Here is a 15,599-nt window from a genome sequence, read left to right as displayed (position 1 = left end):
TATGACTTTTGCAAATTCAAAGCACACTTTATATGGGATAGCATGTGAACAAAGGTGACACATGTAATAAGCACAGTTTAGATGTTCCTTGCCATGACTTATTTAATGCATAAATGAACTTTGAATACAAAAAAATTGAATGAACAAAGGGGTGGTAGTAAAGCGATGGTAGGCAGAAAAGGCATAATTGAAGTGACGTGTTTACTCTTTCAATCACGCACATCCATCCAGGTCCCTCTGGAACCACAATTCTGCAAAAGGTCAATCAGACCTTTTGTTAGGGGAAAGGTTTCCAAAGTGGAATGGGGCATGCTCCTATGCATAAGCTTGCTGGAAAACATTTGCATTTGTGCAAAATTAAATTTAGTGTTTTTATTTTTTTTTATCATCTTTTCACTGTAGTATATATTTCTTATTCAACTGTAGGAGGCACTCTTTTCCAGTAATATATTTCATGCTCAGTAGTGATTTAATTAAAAGGTTTTACACTCAAGGCAATGATGGAAGGCTAATTAGGTAGCAAAAGAATGGATTTTATAGATCAGTTACAAGTAATAAATAATACTATTCATTACATTACCCTTTTATAATAGAATCAATTTATGGATCATTCAAAACATTCAATTACAAACTTAAAATGTCCACACAAATTATATATTTAATGTTGTGCTTGATTTAGCAGTATAATAGGAGACTGACATTCAAGAAATACTTACACTCCCTTCCCTGAGAGCCCCTTTACCCCCCCATGTCGTGATGGACAAGGTGGGATGGATGCGGAGGATGGGCTATCTCACATCAGCAGTCCCAGACATAGGGCTCTTACAATGCAAATGTTGGGGGAGGAGAAGTTAAAATTAAATATTTCATTTGGGAAAACCAGGACTTTTGAGAGCCCTATACAATTTGTTGAAGTGCACCCAATGTCACATAAGCAGCTAATTTGTGTGCTGAGCCAACATACATACAGGTACAAGTGTATCTCGAGAAAAATTTCAACGTTAATACAGGTATAAGGCTCTGGCTACATGGTACTTGCCGTATGCAGCACACTCCAGGATACGCACAATGCATATGTGCAATATAAAGTCCCATCAAAACGCATGGAAAAAATTAAATACATTAACAGCTCTTAATGCTCTAATAGTTAATAAAAACATTTATAAATGTTTTAATTTTATTTTAATTAATACATATATCAGGATGTTCTTAATTCCTACTCTACATAAAATGCATTTTTACAGTCTCTCTTACTTGCAAACATATGTTCTGGTATGCATATGCATCCATCATCACTATCAATCATCATCATTTATTTATATAGCGCCAGCAGATTCCGTAGCACTTTACAATTGGGGACAAACACTGTAATAAACAATACTGGGTAATACAGACAACGAGGTGAGGAGGCCCTGGTCACAAGCTTACAATCTCTGGGATCGACACTTACACCTGCCCTGTAGCTGGTGCAACTTATATGACTACAAAACACATCTCAGAGATCTCAGAGCTTGAATCAGACAAATGTGCATCTGCTTGACCTTGGTACGCCCTTACTGTATATTCCCTACACGCACCCTCCCCTGCCCTCCCCCATTCTGTCATTTAAATCATGGATTGTTGGAAGTGTCATTGACGTTTGGACTTTAATTGCAAGATATAGCACGCACCAGGACTTACGCCTGAAGATGAATCATGCCTAATTTGTTCATTTATGTCCATTTCTTTTTTCTTCATTGTCAGTGTAACAGATGCAACTTTAGTTTAGATTTTTGTGCTGAATTCCAGCTCTGTTCACCCTGCCAGCCAACTAGTCTGCCCTTAAGTCAGAACTATGCATTGCCCCTTGCCTTACCCTTTCCTTCTTGGTAACTTGATGTGGGTTAAATAAATCACCTAGGCAAATTGTTGGTGAAAGATGCACCCTTTTACTATATATATAAAATACATAGCACACAATACAATAGTGAATATGCAACAATACCAGAGGTTTCACCACAATGCAAACTACACACTCCTATACTTCACCAGCAATTTTGTCTCAGCCACTTCAGTGTCTACCTACTTTTTGCTTTTTTGGAGCAGTGAATCCTAGTCTACACTGTACTGAAGAGAGAACCCTCCCAACTGAATCTTTTTAAACCTTCCTCTTTCCCACGGTGGTGTGTCTTCAGATGATATTCACATAAGATCCAAACAAGGCTGTAATCAAATACTGGATTTGAGGTTAAGTAGAGGTTGACCATGAAACGAGGTCCATGACCGTGGGGCAGCACAGTGGCTTAGTGGTTAGCACTTCTGCTTCACAGCACTGGAGTCATGAGTTCAATTCCTGACCATGGCTTTACCTGTGAGGAGTTTGTATGTTCTCCCCGTGTTTACAACCCTCTGGGAGTTCTGGTTTCCTCCCACACTCCAAAAACATACTTGTAAGTTAATTGGCTGCTAACAAATTTGGGGAATTTAGACTGTAAGCTCCAATGTGACAGGGACAGATGTGAATGAGCTCTCTCTACAGCGCTGCGGAATTAGTGGCGATATATAAATAAATGGTGATGATGATGATGATGAATAACCAAATCTTGTAGAAAAATACAGAGAAGTTCCTCAGAATACTTGTTATAAGTTTTACTTTTATTACATGTAACCATGCATTAAAATATCCTTAGTAAGTCGAAAGATCATGGGATTTCACCTTATTGTACCTTTGTGTCTGTTGTTATTCCTTCTTAGTATCAATATTTCATTACTGTTAAGCGGTAACCTAACTCCCACCTAAAACAGTGGGTCACAGGTGAACCCAGGTGTAGGTCATGAATGTTACTTCTTGAGCGACAGAAAGGTTAAAAATGTGCAGCTACATCAAGGTCAAACTTTCATAAATTTGAATTGCATTGTACAAGAGGAAGGTCAAACAAAGCCCAGAGTGCAACAGTGGCCAATTACACCTCAGAATGGAAACAAATTCCTCCCTGGTCCCAGAAATGTTAATTAGATAAATTCCTTGGGTCAAACACAGAGAAAGGGTTCATTACACAAGCAAAAGTCTTACCAGCCAGAAATGTCTCCTAGATCATGATTAAATTGTGCTCCAGAAATAATAGCAGACACTTGTCAGTTTCATGAATACTATTTATCCACTAAGTGGGGCTTTCCTTCCAATGTGCACCAAGGTCACTTTACCGACTGACTCATGTGTTGTACATCTATCCCTCTTATATAATGCTTATTGTGTCATTATTTGTTTTAAGGTTTTTTTCCAATAATTTGTTATTTAGTGTCAGGATAAATAATTTGTAGAATGTTATGTTTAGAATGTGCTGAAATACCACAGAATATATTTACTCATCCTGCTTGAACGTACGTTAAAAGTCTATTTTTATTATGGGCCTGTTAAAAAGATTGTTAACCTATTAAGTGTCCTTATCACAAAGCTCCGTTGTGTCACTACATTTCCTCGTGTCCCTTTCCAGTGGAAGACATATGCCTCCCACTTGTTGCTGATTCGTTGGAGTAGAGCCCATTTCAGATATAAAAACAGGTGACGGAGTATGCTGAGCTCACTTACTGCTCAGCACAGATTTCCTCGTTGGCTGCAGTAATATCTAACAGAGGATTGTTACTAGGCGATGAGAGCAGGACTTCACTTCTGGAACAGGTAAACAGTCTCTTCAATTAAGGATGTCAGCTCTGTCTAGTATTAATGCGAGCTACAAAGTTTTAAGAGATATCTGACCCACTTATAGTAACATATTTCATTATATGTAACTGATAAAAAAAATTACTATTAACATTTTGCACGATACTGGATATAACGTCCAATGTAAATGAAAAAACATATGTTTAGAACATAAATTATATTGCACCATATCATGACTTTTGCATAATGAGTTTGAGCATTTTATTCCTCCCAATCACATCATTCTATGCAGGTGTAGCAGCTCCTCACTGTTGATTTACTTTTCTTGTTACAGGATAATTATAAGTCACCCGACTGGACATATGTGGCTTTTGGAGAAGCTGAAAACAACAGACATGCAGGGGCAGGTGTCTGATTTGACAAGAGGGGTCCTTACTGACAAGAGTCAACGTCCTATACCTTGTTCCAATGTCTTAACTCCAGACAGAATCCCCGAATTCTGTATTCCTCCACTGCTGTCCTCACAAAGGGGGATGAGACTAAAATCGCTTTACAGGTCAGTGCCTGACCTCAGTGGAGCAGCCTTTGGTACTGGAACTTTTAGCACACCAGAGACACATATTATCCAGATAGACAGTGCAGAAGAACCCCTGGAGGAGGAAAGTACTAATGCCGACCCACAGGCACAAGCGGCACTTTCCCTTCCACATCTTCCCAAAGCACAAACCTCCTATGGATTCTGCACCTTGCTGGAAAGCCCCAACACCAGAAGGAAGGAATCTCTCTTTCACAATGACCCTGCCAGCCTTCCAATTCTTATACCAAGATCACGCTCAAATACATCCACATGCCAAAGAGCATTTTCTTGTAGCAGCTTCACAACGCTGAAACTGAGGTCACTGAGTCGCTCTGGCACCATGGACAGTGAAACCTCCTCTTCTACAGACTCTTCCCCATTCAACTCTCCTATGCTGCACCGGTCCCTGCCGCGGGGCAGCTCTCTGCTGAAAGCCTTAAGTCAGGATAAACTGTTCTCCAGAGCCTTCAAAAGAAAGGGAAAGTCGGGACTCTCTAGAAACAACTCACTATCAGCTGATGAGTGGAGCTCCACAGACAGTAGCCCGAACACAATTCGGAGAGTTTCTGATGGGATGGTGGACTCTGTCTTTCCTATGGATCTTCTGTATTCTAGAGGCAGCTTTGCGTCAGATAATGCTGTGTTACTGGAAAATGGAGGTTCCCTTCGTTTATCTACAGAATACTGTGCTGAAGCGCAGAGGCTGCGTATCCGACTCATTAGTGTAGAAGGGCTTTACCGTCCAGATGCTGATCCCAAAAGCATCAACTGCTTTGTGACACTCTCCATCACCCCTGGGAAGCAGCAGAAACAGCGAAGCACTGTTATAAGGAGGAGCAGGAACCCCATCTTTAATGAGGACTTTTTCTTTGAGAGTCTGTTTCAGACACAACTGCACTGCCGCTACCTTAAGATTAAAGTCATCAACAAAACCTGCAGCATGAAGAGGGACTGTGTCCTGGGACAAACTGAGCTCCCTCTGCTCAGCATCCTGTCTCCATGAAGAGAAGAGGACATCAACTTGTTTTCAAAGCACTATGGACTAGACATAAAAAAGAGAACAAATGGCTAAATACGGCTTTTCCCTGGCTGTAAGAAAACTCAGAATTGTGTCATGTCAAATATTGACTTTTCTAAGACCATTTATGGTGTGTGTAGCTAGCAAGAACTATTTATATCTAAGTCTAGCGATTTTAGGATTTCAATCAAACTGTGGCTTTAATGTATATACTGATTTCTTGTTTAAGTAGATGTTATAGTGCTAGAGGCGTAACATTAGGTCTGCTGTATTACCCAGTATTGTTTTATTACTCTTTGTCCAAAATTGTAAAGCGCTACAGAATCTGCTGGCGCTATATAAGTAAATGATGATGATACTAGAACTGATGATTTGTAAGACAATGACTAAAGGAGAATATGGTAAATCTTAGTGTCTGCCTTCCAAGACAGAGAATTGCTAATCTTTTGTCTTACTCTTAAATATACAAGGACAGTATGAGACCTATATATTGTTACTTGCAAGACCCTGTTACTCCCTCTTTTGGATAAAACAGCACTATGGATTTACAGTCCTATCTGCTTACTTGTGTCTCATTTCTGCCATAATGCTTTGTGCGTTATAATTCTTATTGGCCATACAGATATATGTGGAGGTCTCATTAGACCTCCACATGAGACAGAAATAACTATACAGGACGACATCCCAAACATTACTAGTGAGAGCATATACTGCATGTGGGCATTATTTATGTTTACATTTTATGTTTGTAGAATTTGTCTTTAAAGATTATTTTTTTTATACATGTTATTTAATACATGTCTGCATATACTGTAACAAAATGCTACCATTAACTTATTGCTGAGTTGTTTTTTTTATTGCGTGTATAAAATCTGTATAGGATATAATTTATTTTTTTATATTTAATTAATAAACTATTTATTTTATGAACTGTCTAATTGTAAATACCTGTTCTTCTGCTCCGTCTCTACTGTATCTGCCTGCTTGGAGTTTCTGAAGTACTGGTACTTTGTGTTTATTGTCCTGTACTGTTTTACCCTGTATAGTCTACTGTTTGTACCATGTTCGGCGCTGCGGAAACCTTGTGGCGCCTAACAAATAAACGATAATAATAATAATAATAATAATAAATAAATTGTAGGTATCTGGGATTGTACATTGGGTGCTTTGATGCTTCTCTTTCCAGGACATTCATACAACCCAGTTATCACTCATTCAGTCGGAGGTAAAATCTAATCACTTGCTCCCATCTGGTAGTAATGAAGGTAATAACTGCATAAAACACAGAGATTTCTATGTGTCACAACTGCTATAAATCCTGTAGCTCCTGTGTGCGTGCGTCTGTGTTTGTGTAGTAAGATTTATAAGCAGGAAGTAAATATTGATAGAGGAAAAGCTTAGCATGATATTTCCCTGCCTAATAATAAACTACAGTCGTCTTTCCACAATGATGATCCGGATTCACAAGAAAGAGACATGGACACAGTCACTTAGTAACACAATATTAATATTCCAGGTAACAACAAAAAAAAGCAACACTGCTCAAGGCATGGAGGACCATGAGGTGGTATCATATGAACGTGAGGAAGGACATGTAAAACATGGGATGTGATTGGCCTCATTTTTAATTAGGAGTAAATAATCTGGAAGGTTACATTTTTCCCCTTGACAAAACCATATTATGCAACAGGGGGTTCAAATTTAAAATGTTTGGCCAAATTTGAGTTGCTAGGGTAGAGTGCCTCAACACTAAATTGCAGCAACATGGTTTGTCTAGATGCAAATGTTCACTCTTTAGCTTGATTTAACTGCTAATTAGGACTTTAAGAACTAGCTAGATAATTGTTTTATGCCCATTTTCTTTACTACTTGTCTGAGCCAACAACAAATCTGTGATCTAGGGTTGAATTGTGTAAGCACAAGAGATTTTAAATTAAAAGTTGAGGGTGTATATAATTTTCCTGCCTTAGAGTAGTACATATTATCAATTTAATCCAGGGGTCACATTCACTTTATTGGATATTAATGATAAAAGTAACATGTGTGAATCATCTAGTAAACATTTCAGCTTGTCTGGGATGAGATAAGAGTCCTGAAGTTTTGCATTGAAGATCATCACAGTGCTGCTTCTGCAGATCAGTTTTGTGTATTCAGCTGGAGAAAAATCAAAGACATAAGACACACAGGAGCTGGTCACTTATAAGGACAATGTTAGGGACAATCCATTGCAATACTTTACTTTCAAAGTTTTTGAAGACAAACATTTTTTCAGTATATAATAAATAATATATGGTATTTGCTGCTAGATATGGTAAGAAATTATTGATGCAGATAAATACATCCTAATACAGGAGAAAAATATTATGACCATTCAACATTGGGCTAAACCCAGGTACAAGGAAGATCTTACTTTATCAAAATGCTCTCTATATCTATAGACATAGGGCTAGATTTACTAAGCTGCGGGTTTGAAAAAGTTGGGATGTTGCCTATAGCAACCAAACAGATCTCAGCTTTCATTTATTTAGTACTATCTACAAAATGACAGCTAGAATGTGATTGGTTGCTATAGGCAACATCCCCACTTTTTCAAACCCGCAGCTTAGTAAATCTAGCCCATGGACTGTACATGTAATTAGCTTGGTAAATATGTTATTTCTACATATATTTTAGGGTGAAACAGCGATTTTCATGTTCTATAGAGTTTGGCAACTGTTGACAAGGCTACCTATCTTACCTAAAATTAAGATAAATGTGTCCCAATGTGTTAAAACACAATATATATGGTATCCAAAAGAGGGGACAAAAGGATGGACTATAAAAGGTAATGACCACTGAACATAAGTTAACATCTTCAGAACATGTACTTCATAGGAAATCTAGAATATGTCTAGCATACAATACCTGATAGGAACTCAAATATTGTGGGTAAGTGAATAAAAATGAATAATTTTCTGTCTCCTTGACCTAATTGATATCCGGAGTTCAAGATATAAAAAAACAACATTACACTGATACTTACATAATTTAGGAAAGCTGGTCCTTCCTACACACTAGAGGTTGTCCTCTGTGTCATCCCTGTGAAATAATTTATTAAACTAGATGTCTATATAGACATGGGTGATCTTATATTGTCAGCAAGCGACCATTACTCGGAATTTGTAAACATTGGTTTTGTTTGGCTTACATAGAATCAAATACAAAAGGGGCATATTCAATTGTCCGCGGGATTGCCGAAAATCCCGCGGACGATTACCGATATTGCGGTACCGTTAACACAGTAATTTACTCGCTGGATTTCAGCTAAATCCAGCGAGAGATTACTGTATTACCGGTAATATTTTTTGAGCGCTCGAACTTTGGGACAATTGAATATGCCCCAAAGAATCAAATAGCTACAAATCTCATATGAGTCAATAGGAGGGAAGATTTTAGAATCAAGGGGGATATAATAATCTGCCTAGAGGGTTGGTGAATAAAGCAATAGAGTTTACAAACTCAAAACGTTTTCCTTTCCACCTCACTTTGCACTAGTTGAGGGGATCAGATCTCTTGCTTCAATGACTGTCTTTTAATATGGTCTTTGCTCTAGAACTCCCCTTGCAGTTCCCATCATACTATCGGCTCTCCCATAAATCCCAAGCAGAGTGACCCATCGTAAGTGTGTGTGGGACTTTTGTAGTTTGTTAGTATGTGGTTAGGTGTTCCATCCAGTTCTGTCTGTGTAGATGTACATGTTCTTCCCGTGTTTGTGTAGATTTCCTCCAGGTGCTCCGGTTTTCTCCCACAGTCTAAACACATACTGCTAGGTAAATATTCTGATAAAAATGGACGCTAGGGAGTTTGTGTGGAAGAGAATTTATACTGTAACCTGCAATAGGACAGAGAATGATGCAAATGATAAAATATTCTATGTACAGAGCTGCATAATATGAAGGCACTTTATAAATAGATGGCAATAAATAGTTACCCATAAATAATTTTGCATAATTGGTCCTCAACGTAAATCCCTACTGCTCCCTTACTTAGATGCCAAAGATATATTCATCATTGGCATCTTTGAGTTACACCTAAATGGTCAAATAACATTCTGCTATTCTTGTCTCAAATAAAATGCCTCTGTAATTTCACACAGCAGCTAAGTACAGACACACCTCACCTTACAAGTCAGACCTTAAGTATATGTAACAGGAGTATGTATCACACAGTGGAGCTGCACATTTGCAGCTGGACCATCCATGTTGCAATGCAATGCATGTTTTACGCATGCCAGGAAAATACTGCCTGTGATAGTCTGGGTTTGACAGTTGTTCCTTGGATCTACTATCTAAATCTTCCAGGAGTAGGAACTATTGGTAACTAACATGTATCAGCTCCCAAATTCACCTCTCAAATATCTGAATGAACGTGATATGTCATCATGGCCTGTTTCTGGCATATCCACTCATGTGCTGATAGCAGAAATCTCAGCAACTGTAGGTTTACAATCTGCATGAAACACATAATACATATTGTTTTAAAATCATTTTTCCAAATCTGCTTTTGTTAAATTAAATTTCTAACTTGCAGCCTGTGCTGGTCCCAGCAGCAGTGGGGAGGAGATGCCAACTTTCTAAGTTGGTTTAAAAGAATTTGCTTGGTACCTTGGACTCTTTCAGCTTTTTTTCCAGTACTTTTATTTTGGGCTCTTGTCATTTTGCAGTCCACTGCAGCGAACACACTTCAGGCTGCAAAGAAAAACAAATATTAAATATGCCAGTTTTCAGGATACAATTAGGAGCATCCCCTCACTACAGAACTGTGTATATTCTCTAGTTTTAAAAAAAAATATTTATACCAGAGGACACAGAAAAAAATCAAGAAAGTCTGAACAGTTTTTCCTTTATCCAGGGCATGGGTCAGGAAAGTGTCTCTGTAAAATACCTGTCCATCATCTTCTTAGGTGTGCTCATGGCCAATCATCAAGAGTGTTAAAGTGATGTGCATCTCATTGTGCATAATGTACAGGCCTGGCATGACTTAGGCACCTGTTATAGGTTTTTCCTTTACAAAGTGGAGACTGTTGTCTTGATTGGAGGTTCTGTTACTAACATTTGTTTTGTTCCTGACCGTTGTTCCTTGCTGCCTGTCCAAACTTTAGTGTCTGTTTTAACATTAATTTTTGCCTGCTAAATTAGTACTGTTTTGTCCGTAGTGTATTACTTAACCTATCTAACCTCTCTTGCGGTTTTGTTCATTGCCAGTTGTAGCCATATTCAGGGGCAAACGCAGGATTTGTAGAGGGGGGTTTCCACACCACGCCGCCAGTGGGCGCGACCAGCATGCATGGGGGCGTGGATATAATTTTAGGCAGTGCTTGGCTGCTCTCCAACTCTTCCTATCCCCATAATATACATGGGCAATGCTGCGTGCACTACTGTTAGGTGCACACAGCTCTCCCTTTTCAAGCAGAGCCGTGTGAAGCGGGGACACGGTCTAGCCACCTCAATTATACAGTGCCCCAGGCTTGGATGGGGGTTTCCAGGCACTAGGAAACCCCCCTTCGGTTTGCCTATGATATTAGTCATTGATTATAGCAAATAGTCAAAGTCATGGTGGTGGCTGTGTACTGGGGAACACATCATATCCTATAGGATAGGGGGCTACTGAAGATGAAAGCTACGACTAGCCTGACAATAAGTTGCTGACCTACTTGTATTACTAATGATTATAACAGATTCCTATTAGCAGGATTCAGGAAAATACTCTCTTACTAGATTCAGATAGATTCAGTTGACCTTAAATATATTTAGTGGGCTTCATTCATGAAATTCATAAAATCCCTGGGCCTGGTTGGTCTGACAATCAAAATGTTTGCCTACTCTGTTCTCTTGGTTAACTCCTATGGAATTAGTGTGCCCAGGTGTGTAAAAGAGTAAACATCACATTAAATTCAAAAATTCTATCACCCCTTTAATTAGATCAAACCTTGACCCTCAATTTAAACTTATGTATGACTTAAAGTAATCATGAGATTGAGGAGACATTAAGGCCTGACTATTCAATAGGCTGACTAGGCTGCAGCCTAGGGTGCAAGGCTTTTGGGGGGGCGCACAATTTTTGGGTTGGTAGATACACTCAATTAGACCAAATTCACCATTCATTGTACTGTGTGGGGCTCATCATCATCATCATCATCATTTATTTTTATAGCGCCAACATATTCCTTAGCGCTTTACAATTGGGGGCTCATGATACTCAATCCACATTTGATCCTACAGCATAACTTAAACTCAACTTCCAGCATATCCCTAGCCCCCTATTTGAGCCTTATCCTAAGCTACACCCCACAACCTTATCTCACAGCCTCATGAATATGACTAGAAGATAACTAGAAGATCAAGAACAATATATGTTGACTGTGACGGAAAAGCAACACAAGACATCAAAGTCCTGGCAGGAGTAGATATTAAGGAGCAGTGGCAGCAGCAGACATGGGTGACAACAGGATTTGGAGCAGACAGGGATCAAAAGCAGTAAACATTGAAGAACAGCAACAGAAACAATCATCAGGGAGCAGTCACAAGAACAGCAACATTAATGGTGGTAAGGGGACTGAAGCAAGATAATTCCTTGAGCAATTGTTCTGGTAAGTAACTATCTCCATTTTGTGAGCAATGGTACCCAAGCAGAAATTGCACACTGAGGATTTAATTTACAAAGCACACTGGAGCTGTAAAGCAAAAGTTTTGGTTTAGCTCTGGTATACACAGATAATCTGCCCAGAGCACTGCAAGATGCATGCCCACCCTCCTCTCTTCCCTGATGACTCCATAATGGTGCCCCTAGGTGTGTGGGCAGACAAAAAATATGGGGAGGCACATTGTATAAAGGGGTAAATGTCACATCAAAGGCTAATCTCCTACCACTTCCATTGAATATATATTTTCAGTTTCTGTCCCAAAAATACTGCTCAATTTAACTTAATTTATAGGTTATATTAATAATGAGAGTGAAGGGATATTAGCATGTCTTTATTACATATGACATTATTGTGTTTGAAGTTTTTTATATTGGGCAAAATGCACCTAGAAATGCACTTATCATTAAAAGTACAGAATGAGACCTGTTCTCCACCAGCTCAGAGTTGGTGTCAAGTCCTTTTGTGGAATGGAAATGGCTGTGTGTCATTCTGCACATCAAGGAACACTCTTGAATATGTGACCTTTCCGTCCCTTTACCTCATTTCAGTCATTTTGGTCTTCAAAATGAGATCTTGTTTTTTCACTACTCTATAAAATGAGTTGCAATAGGGAACCTAATTTGTGCTTAGGAAGTACCACCCTCACTGCATACAATGCCTCCCATTGACACCTACAAACTACTGCTCCTGAGCAAATACTGCAGTAATCCTCGAAAACCTATGCACTTTGGTCGAAATCTAGACGTACCTGCACAAGTGGGTTCACTAAAGGGGGTATTGCACAGTGTTTTGTCATTTGCATTCTTTGCAATCCCCCCTGATAATGATACAGTCAGGTCCATAAATATTGGGACATCTACACAATTCTCATATTTTGGGCTCTATACACCACCACAATGGATTTGAAATGAAACAAACAAGATGTGCTTTAACTGCAGACTTTCAGCTTTAATTTGAGGGTATTTACAACCAAATCAGGTGAACATTGTAGGAATTAAAACGGTTTCTATATGTGCCTCCCACTTTTTAAGGGACCAAAAGTAATGGGACAAACTAAACAATCCTACATCAAACTTTCACTTTTTAATACTTTGTTGCAAATCCTTTGCAGTCAATTACAGCCTGAAGTCTGGAACGCATAGACATCACCAGACGCTGGGTTTCATCCCTGGTGATGCTCTGCCAGGCCTCTACTGCAAATGTCTTCAGTTCCTGCTTTTCTTGGGGCATTTTCCCTTCAGTTTTGTCTTTAGCAAGTGAAATGCATGCTCAATCGGATTCAGGTCAGGTGATTGGCTTGGCTATTGCATAACATTCCACTTTTTAGCCTTAAAAAACTCTTTGGTTGCTTTTGCAGTATGTTTTGGGTCATTGTCCATCTGCACTGTGAAGCGCCGTCCAATGAGTTCTGAAGCATTTGACTGAATATGAGCAGATAATATTACCCAAAACACTTTAGAATTCATCCTGCTGCTTTTGTCAGCAGTCATATCATCCATAAATACAAGGGAACCAGTTCCATTGGCAGCCATACATGCCCACGCCATGACACTACCACCACCATGCTTCACTGATGAGGTGGTATGTTTTGGATCATGAGCATTTCCTTTCCTTCTCCATACTCTTCTCTTCCCACACTCTGGTACAAGTTGATCTTTGTCTCATCTGTCCATAGGATGTTGTTCCAGAACTGTAATGGCTTTTTTAGATGTTGTTTGCCAAACTCTAATCTGGTCTTCCTGTTTTTGTGGCTCACCAATGGTTTACATCTTGTGGTGAACCCTCTATATTCACTCTTGTGAAGTCTTCTCTTGATTGTTGACTTTGACACATATACACCTACCTCCTGGAGAGTGTTCTTGATTTGGCCAACTGTTGTTAAGGGGTTTTTCTTCACCAGGGAAGAAATTCTTCTGTTATCCACCACAGTTGTTTTCCGTGGTCTTCCGGGTCGGTGTGGCTGAGCTCTCCGGTGCGTTCTTTCTTTTTAAAAATGTTCCAAACAGTTTATTTGGCCACACCTAATGTTTTTGCTATCTCTCTGATGGGTTTGTTTTGATTTTTCAGCCTAATGATGGCTTGCTTCACTGATAGTGACAGCTCTTTGGATCTCATATTGAGAGTCGACAGCAACAGATTCCAAATGCAAATGTCACACCTAGAATCAACTCCAGACCTTTTACCTGCTTAATTGATGATGAAATAACAAAGGGAATAGCCCACACATGTCCATGAAATAGCTTTTGAGTCGATTGTCCCATTACTTTTGGTCCCTTAAATAGTGGGAGGCATATATAGAAAACGTTGTAATTCCTACACCGTTCACCTGATTTGGATGTAAATTCCCTCAAATTAAATCTGAAAGTCTGCAGTTATAGCACATCTTGTTAATTTCATTTCAAATCAATTGTGGTGGTGTATAGAGCCCAAAATATGAGAATTGTGTCGATGTCCCAATATTTATGGACCTGACTGTATATATTATTGTCATGTGCAAGCTAATTTATAGGCATGCAAATCTGTTTGGTGAATTCATTCCTAGTAATAGTTTGATGTGGCCCAGAGGAGCTGTGTACAGCCAGGGCTTAATATTTCCAAACAGAAAGTAAATTAATGTGTTCCTTTGATTATGTTAAACTCCTCTGTTCTCCCCAGATGCTGCTTGTAGATAAGAGAGCCCCAGACCCATGGTTGTGGAGGAGCACTTTGTATCAATTTATGGCGGATATCAAAAGTTTAAGCCTTTGGAAATATCTCGTTCAGGACAGTAATATTTAACACACATCTGGGAATTCTCAGACATTTCTACACTGAGACAGGCTGCTGGGTTATATGTTAATGACATATCATCATATTGTCTCCAATATCATACTTACAGAAGTCTTGTGTGGTATACAGATGAAGGGAAACTATGGCCTGTTGTGTGGAGGTAAAATCATATTTGTAAGCCATTGTGGTGAGAAGTTAGGACAGGATAAATAAAACCTGACTAGAAAAGGTGTTTTCAACAGCAGTCATAAAACCTTAATTTGCATTTACACAGACTTTTAGTTCTGACATCACAGGTAGGGGGACTGTGGGCCCTGTAGCATGTTTTAAAACTGACCTGTATCTCTAAAGAATTATTCACTTTTGGGGAGTCAATCTGATATTGAAAAGTTTCCCATTTTCTGCTTCTCCGACAGCAGTAATTTGATCATACGTGAGTTTTATAAATTTTGTGTTTATTCTTTTTATTTTACAAGAAACCCTTGCATTATATCTTTGTATGACATTTGATAAATTGTTTTATCTTAAGCATTTTGGATGTATTTTCCATATCAAATTACACTTATTAAGTTCAAGTCTCTGTGTTTTTAGGAATTCATGCGACAGTTTGGTCAAAATGCTACATGGTTGAAACAGAAATTAGGAACCTTTATGGTGGAATAATTTGTAAGGCAAAGCTAATGTGTGGCATAGATAGGGAAGGATTTAATCATTTTAAACAGACCAGGGGGTAAATGTATGAACATGCGGGTGCTTCAACACCCGCGTGTTCAGCGTGTTCGGCGATTAAATTTCAAGCGGCGCTGCATTGTAAAGGGAAACTTCCCTTTACAATGCAGTGCCGCTTGAAATTTAATCGCCGAACACGCAGGTGTTGAAGAACCCGCATGTTCATACATATACCCCCAGGTGG

General features: G+C 39.0%; 1 protein-coding gene across 1 annotated transcript; it reads left to right on the top strand.

The window, feature by feature from the left end:
* Positions 1 to 3,571: 3,571 nt before the first annotated feature.
* On the top strand, positions 3,572 to 6,161 carry LOC142149965 (C2 calcium-dependent domain-containing protein 4C-like). The gene is made up of 2 exons (XM_075205240.1): positions 3,572 to 3,658; positions 3,975 to 6,161. Exons 1-2 carry the CDS (start codon positions 3,630 to 3,632, stop codon positions 5,218 to 5,220), a joined length of 1,275 nt encoding a protein of 424 aa, XP_075061341.1. The 5' UTR covers positions 3,572 to 3,629; the 3' UTR covers positions 5,221 to 6,161.
* Positions 6,162 to 15,599: the final 9,438 nt, after the last annotated feature.

This window comes from Mixophyes fleayi, chromosome 4 (assembly GCF_038048845.1).
Source record: "Mixophyes fleayi isolate aMixFle1 chromosome 4, aMixFle1.hap1, whole genome shotgun sequence".
NCBI lineage: Eukaryota > Metazoa > Chordata > Amphibia > Anura > Limnodynastidae > Mixophyes > Mixophyes fleayi.
This window is presented reverse-complemented; position numbering and strand designations above follow the sequence as displayed.